Here is a 7,550-nt window from a genome sequence, read left to right on the forward strand (position 1 = left end):
ATTATTATTGTTATTATTATTATTATTATTATTATTATTATTATTATTATTATGATTTGGCAATGTTGTCACATTCATGCCAATAAAGTTACAGTAACAGACGAATTGTCGTATTTCCGAGGGGCCATAAAGAAACACATGTTACGTCACTTCCGGTTTGCCTCTGATTGGCTGGGATTCGCAGACAGCCGGTCTGACTTTGTTTATATAAACAGAGTAACAGTTACTGAGTCCAAACGTTGAAGTTAATCTGTTGAAACATGAGGAGTGAACACTGACGGACACTGCGTCTGTTTCAGGACATTTACGGTTTATATTTTATTAAGAAATAAAAACTTTAAGCCATTTGTTTACAGTCAGGTCAGGACAGCAGTATGTCTCAACCTTGGTACGGTGGCTGAGAAGTGCAAAAAAAAATGGAATTACATATTCTCTATAATGTTCATCAGTTTACAGCTCCTCATTTTTAACTCGTTACAAAGTTAGAAATGTAAACTTATTGATAAAATAAAGTGACACATTACTAAACCATTTAAATAATATATTTCAAACATTTTGTTTTGGTCTTTACAGTTATTAAAACTTACATGTGTCATATATATAAATATATCATGATATATTCATAACCTTTGAAATATAGCGACTGCATTGCATGGGAAGTGAATATTATTTCTAAGATCACAGGACAAAGCTGAGGGAGGCTAAAGCTGGTGGCCTAGCGGTTAGGTTACAGTAATCAAAATGGGCTCCTGGGTTTGAATCCGACCAGGAAATCCTTTCTCCCCACATCATTGAAATTGTCCCTGATATTTCCAGTTATTTTATCGCCTATAATTCCGTGTACTCACATCCTCCATGTCTGATCAGATAGCGCTGCAGGACAGTCAATATTATCAATCTCTGCATCCAGACAAAGTAGGAGGGCGAGCTTCCTGATTGATGCTCATGGAGGAGGAGGACAGTTAAAAGTAACAGAGACGTGTCAGTCATACAGCAGCTGTTGTCAGGCGCTTTATATTCAGCATCTCGAGTGGACACAGACCCTCACACCTGTTCAGGACTAGATCAGCATATACACAGCTTTGTCCACAGGGGGCGCCAAATCAACACAAACCATAAAGTTCCTCTCAGGAGCTTTGATTTATCTTTGGTATTTGTGGTTTTTATTTTGGTGAATGTGATGATCCTTTAGCCAATCACAGAGGCCGTCAGTGTGATTTAAAACTACCTGATACACAAACATCAATCCTGAATATACAGCTCGTCCGAGTCGGAGCATCTTTAAGGTGTTCTGGTGATTTCTGTCATATTTTTGCCAAACGTTTGAACACTCTACACACATGATGTAAAATACACAAAGACATGATGTAAAGGAAAAACTCAAAATGAGGATCATGAATGTCATCCAGTGACGCTCACAAATTCTCTGAGGTCCAACTCTTCTGCCGTAAAAAGGCAGAATAATAACACAGCTTATGTTAGTTTACACTACAGCATCCACAGTACAACACATGTCAAGTATCTCACATTACATGAAGACGGGAAACATCATTTATTGTTTCCACAAAAACAAATTTGACTAGAGTTTATACATCGAACGATTGTAACGATTTTCCCTTTTTTTTTTAATCAAGTAAACTACGCTGATAGTCAGATATATAAAAGCATTATTTCCCTTTAAACATTTGGTTTTGTCTGTAAACAAAACATTCACTTTCCCGCTCTGCTGAGGGAGCAGAAATGGAAGCAGCTTGTTTTTTTGTTTGTTTTTTAAAAATCCAGTTTGTGTTCCTCCAGTGTCTCTCTCTCTCTCGGTCCGTCTAGCCCAGGTTGATCTCTCTGGCGAACATGGTGATCAGCAGGATGATGGTGAACCCGGTGAGCAGCCCAAAGTTCTGGATCAGGAAGAAGATGATCTTTTCTGAGGTTTTCTTTTGTTCCCGTAAGATGTTGTCCATCTCTGGAAACTGCAGAACAAAAAATGACAATCAGATATCCGTCTTTTTAGATTTAGGGAGGTTTCACACGAGGGATTCCGAGAACGCTTTGACCCCCAAAAGTCCGGTTCATTTCATCAGTATGAACAGAAACGTACTGTACTCACTTTAAGAGGTGGTCTAAGGCACGATTCATGTGCACTTGAGTACGGTCGGCGGGAGATTGCAACCACGCTCAGACCAGGAAGTGGACCGCTCTATGACTGTTATAATCTTTGATTGCACAGCTCTGGACCCTCTATAGCGTTATTGCACATTTAACACTGTCATCACTGTTTTTGCAAACTTACATCTCTTACCTCCAGCAAGTATTTTTACATTCAGTTGACAAGCCTGAATAAATGTTGTATTTCATTTTTTTTTTTTTTTTTAAACCAGTAGGAATGTTAAGTTAAACTCTTGATGTATAAATCTCTTCTTATTCTTATTTTTTATATTCTAAGTGCTTATTTATGTATCTATTCTTATATTGTTTTATTTGCTTTGATAACCTGCTGCTGTAACACCACAATTTACCAGTTAGGGATCAATAAAGTAATCCTATTCTATTCTATTCTATTATCTGCGCATCAAGAGCCGATTTCCTCCTCTGAGCTGCACGGTAGATGTGGAAGCAGGAAGCGGTTCGTTGTTGACATCTCAGAAAATAACAAAAACCATCCACACTTAGCAGATTGGACTCAGCCTGTGAGTGGTTGCCATGGTTACGTCTTCTTCATTAAGTGCATCTGTGCCGCTCTCATGTAAAACAAATGCAGGTTTCCCACTCTTTTCCATGGATCATTTTCCAGGACTTTTCCAGACAATTCACTCTCATGTTGGTTTTTTTGTATTTTTGTGAAGGATCTTTTCTCTCCATCCTCTCAACTAAATTGTAAATAAATATCCGCTTTTGACGCGACGGGGAGGCGGAGCCATTACATCATCTATAGAATTCGACTCAATCTGCGTTGTGGATTAATGCAACAAATCGCTACTTTTATTAACGTGTGGCGGTGAAAATGTCCAACCCTGTAGGAATGTTAGAATAATTTTCCAGGATATTTGACTTTTTCTGTAATTTTCCAGGTGTTTTCCAGTACTGGAAAATTAGTCAACTGTTTTCCAGGTTTTCCAGGACGAGTGGGAACCCTGTAAATGGGATGCAGACCATAACCGGAATAAAAAGATGTGAATGAAAACCTCTGAAAACGTCAAATCAGACCTGGACAGAGTTCATGTCAGAGGTGAGGTCAGACGCTGTCGTACAGGATCACATTGTGAGTGTGTCATAATGAGGTCACAGCGGCGTGCAGGTGAGGAGTGTCCTCAGGTGTGTAATCTTTAACTCACCATGTCTGCCAGTGCAATGTACAGGAACATTCCTCCCGCGATGGCAAAGATTGCGTTGGGGGCAAAGTTGCTCCCGAGCAGGATGCCAAAACAAAGGCCGACGTAACACGACACCGCCGACAGCAGGTTGAAGAAAATGGCCTGAGGGACGCTCATACCGGCGTTCAGCAGGATGACGAAGTCGCCTGCAGAGACAGAAAGGTAATCAGAGTTTATTATTTAAACACAAATCTCTTTTAAAACCTCGAACACACTTTTTCACACAGTCAAATAATCTGCTGTTCTGCAGAGTGTCAGTAGAGGGCGGTAGAGATCACAGATTTCTGCTGGTGCTTTGAGTTTGATTGAAAAGAAGTAACCTGCTCTTAACCAATAATCCTCTTTTCTTTTTCTTCTTTTTTTTTTAACTTTTATTCACCAAAACGTGCATACACACACTCACAATAAAAACAAAGAGGGGAGCTGTGGTACAGTTTTGCAAGCAGATTTAGACAAAAACAAACAAACAATAAAATGAATGAATTAGAAAGACAAAATAAATAAATGAGCAAACAGGACAAAGAAAAACATGGAGACAGTATAGAAACAAAATGATGTAAAATAAAACTGGTGGGAGAGGTTGCACACATGGTGAGGAGTTTTGTCGTTGTTTGTTTTTGTTTTGTTTTTCACTTTGTATGGGTGCTAACATGATGATAAAATACAGACTGTTTGTAAATGATCAAAATGGTGGTGAGAGTTGTGGAGTATATTTTGTTGAATTCAGTGAGTTGGTTTTTGAGTGTGGCTGATTGTTGTTTCATTGGTAACTTTTTTGTAAGGAGGTCTAACCATTGTGATAATCCTCTTTTTAAGATTAACGTCCCTCCTTAGCAGCTTTAAGGTTGCAAAACTTTCATTTATACTATTTCAACCTGACTCACAGAATCTCACTTTCTGTAAAAGCACGTTTGTGAAGTCGCTCTGATTTAAGAAATCAAGTCCCAGACAGGTTTGCATGAAGCATCGACAGGATTTTGTCTTTTCTCATTTTATGCACATTTCCAAAAGTCAGCTTGAAATATTTGTCGATTTTGTCTAAATCAGAGTCATTCATGAGGTTATAACAGGATAATAAAAACAGGAAGTCAAACTCACCCAGCTCGTGAGGAAACTCCTCACACACGATGGCGGTGGACGTGCTGAACCCCGTCAGCACGGACACGGTGAACGAGGCCCCGATGGCGAGGCCGTCGATGAAGTTGTGCAGCGCGTCACTCAGAGTGATCATCCACGCCACCGTCTTGATGCTGGAGATTCGTTTTCCACGCAGCCAGTGACACATCACGTTGGACACCTGGACCTCCTGCACGGGGAACAGGATGCATTAAAAAACAAAAACTAACTGGTGCTAGCATACTGACATTTAGCATACTGCTTATTGTTCTCTTTATAATCTTAGCTTGTGAGCATGCTACAAGCGCTAAACTGCCCTCTTGGGTGAAAAAAACACACTAAACTGCCCTCATAGGTGGAAAAAACACACTAGACTGCCCTCATAGGTGGAAAAAACACACTAAACTGCCCTCATAGGTGGAAAAAACACACTAGACTGCCCTAATGGGTGGAAAAAACACACTAAACTGCCCTCATAGGTGGAAAAAACACACTAGACTGCCCTCTTGGGTGAAAAAAACACACTAAACTGCCCTCATAGGTGGAAAAAACACACTAGACTGCCCTAATGGGTGGAAAAAACACACTAAACTGCCCTCATAGGTGGAAAAAACACACTAAACTACCCTCATGGGTGAAAAAAACACACTAAACTGCCCTCAGGTGGAAAAAACACACTAAACTGCTGTCTTGGATGGAAAAAACACACTAAACTGCCCTCTTGGGTGGCAAAAAACACACTAAACTGCCCTCACGGGTGGAAAAAACACACTAAACTGCCCTCATGGGTGAAAAAAACACACTAAACTGCCCTCATAGGTGGAAAAAACACACTAGACTGCCCTCATAGGTGGAAAAAACACACTAAACTGCCCTCATAGGTGGAAAAAACACACTAGACTGCCCTAATGGGTGGAAAAACACACTAGACTGCCCTCATAGGTGGAAAAAACACACTAAACTACCCTCATGGGTGAAAAAAACACACTAAACTGCTGTCTTGGATGGAAAAAACACACTAAACTGCCCTCATAGGTGGAAAAAACACACTAGACTGCCCTCATAGGTGGAAAAAACACACTAAACTGCCCTCATAGGTGGAAAAAACACACTAAACTGCTGTCTTGGATGGAAAAAACACACTAAACTGCCCTCTTGGGTGGCAAAAAACACACTAAACTGCCCTCTTGGATGGAAAAAACACACTAAACTGCCCTCATGGGTGGAAAAAACACACTAAACTGCCCTCATGGGTGGAAAAAACACACTAAACTGCCCACTGGTTGGCAAAACACACTAAACTGTCCTCATGGGTGGAAAAAACACACTAAACTGCCCTCTTGGATGGAAAAAAACACACTAAACTGCCCTCATAGGTGGAAAAAACACACTAGACTGTCCTCATGGGTGGAAAAAACACACTAAACTGCCCACTGGTTGGCAAAACACACTAAACTGTCCTCATGGGTGGAAAAAACACACTAAACTGCCCTCATGGGTGGAAAAAACACACTAAACTGCCCACTGGTTGGCAAAACACACTAAACTGCCCTCATGGGTGGAAAAAACACACTAAACTGCCCACTGGTTGGCAAAACACACTAAACTGTCCTCATGGGTGGAAAAAACACACTAAACTGCCCTCATGGGTGGAAAAAACACACTAAACTGTCCTCATGGGTGGAAAAAAAAGTGCGCTAAAGTGCCCTCAAAAACACGCAGAACTTAGTGCCCTCTTCAGTGGCGAGAACGCGCTGTATGTGCCCTTTTTTTTCTTTTCGCCCCTACCCTTCAAAAAGTCTGTGCATGCCACTGCACACCAAGGACAGGGGGGGGGTCTATAAAATAAGTAAGTTGAAACTATTCATCTTGTCACAGGTGGTCTTGTTTGCTTTCATCGCTCATATCAGCTCATCAGTGTTAAAGTCAGTGAGTTTCATAAACAGCTTTAAACTCCTCACAGAATAAACAAAGACTCTCTAAGTGAGAGCACGAGTAGCTGCTGATGTAACAACCAGAGGACATATTGTCTCAAACTTTACATCTGAACTCTTCTTTTACAAATATAAAGGATGAAGTGTTTTTAATGGGAAACCTGAGCACACACAGACGTACACAGAGCCTCCGAGCCTTTTGGGTTAGATACTCGACGGTGACAAAACGCCCCTTCTATCAGACAAACAAGGACTCTTTGTGCTCATGCATTCACCAGGAGGGGGGGGGGGAACTAAAGAGATCTACAAGCTTTCTCTGCTCGCTCCCCTCTGTGACAGCCTCTGTGTTTGTTTAGTGTTTTGATCCCTTTAAAGCCAGACTCCTCTATAACCAGACGACAGATTAAAGTGTTAAATATTAACAGGCGCTCTAATCGAAACCTGTCACTGACGATAATCGACCCGCAAGAGAACGACGCCTGAGTTTAAAAGAAAAGCATCTAAACCGCGTCGCTTATTTCAGATCTTTGTCCTTTGATCCAGACGTGTTGTTTCTAAAAAACTGTTTACATAAGCAGAGTTTCACTGACGCTCATAAAGCCGATCGTTTACAGCATCATGATAAATACCTGTCAGGTGTGTCTGTGATTGAACCTCCATCAGACGGAGAACGACTGAAGATAAGAGTTCAGGAAAGACTCACTGTTTTCACTCAGCTATCTGCAGACTTCACTGCTCATTAGATTAAGGTGATTGATGACTACAACACGTTTGCAGGGTAACGATCAGAGTTCATCATCCACACGGCGCGGTGAGGTGAGGTGAGGTTGGCACAGCGTTTACCTGAGATGGCGCTGCGTTTGCATGTGCAGACTCCGGGTTCAGGCCGCTCTTGTCCGTGGTAGCGATGGTGCTGATGTTGGTCAGAATGATGGAGTCCTTTTTGTCCAGTAGGTCTCCGTTTTGGAGGGAGTTTTCTTGAGGGGCGTCGGCAGGAGTGAAGTGGCTGTGGCCGTGCTAACCACGAGGAAAGAGAGAGAGAGAGACACGGGGGAGTTAGATAAAAAAACAGAGTCAGCAGATTGAAGAGACACAGCGTGGGGTTGATTGACTGAGTAGATCAAATCATCAC

General features: G+C 41.5%; 1 protein-coding gene across 1 annotated transcript in view; it reads right to left on the bottom strand.

Moving 5' to 3' along the window:
* Positions 1-1,121: 1,121 nt before the first annotated feature.
* The window catches only part of slc39a8 (solute carrier family 39 member 8), a 15,771-nt gene continuing 9,342 nt past the window's right edge, over positions 1,122-7,550 (bottom strand). The window contains exons 5-8 of the mRNA XM_061062313.1: positions 7,262-7,435; positions 4,467-4,674; positions 3,330-3,514; positions 1,122-1,967 (exon numbers count right to left, since the gene is read on the bottom strand). Coding sequence (XP_060918296.1) covers positions 1,821-1,967; positions 3,330-3,514; positions 4,467-4,674; positions 7,262-7,435 — 714 coding nt within the window. The 3' untranslated portion in view covers positions 1,122-1,820. The remainder of the gene's footprint in view (positions 1,968-3,329; positions 3,515-4,466; positions 4,675-7,261; positions 7,436-7,550) is intronic.

The sequence above is a fragment of the Labrus mixtus genome, chromosome 18, assembly GCF_963584025.1.
Source record: "Labrus mixtus chromosome 18, fLabMix1.1, whole genome shotgun sequence".
Classification (NCBI taxonomy): Eukaryota; Metazoa; Chordata; class Actinopteri; order Labriformes; family Labridae; genus Labrus; species Labrus mixtus.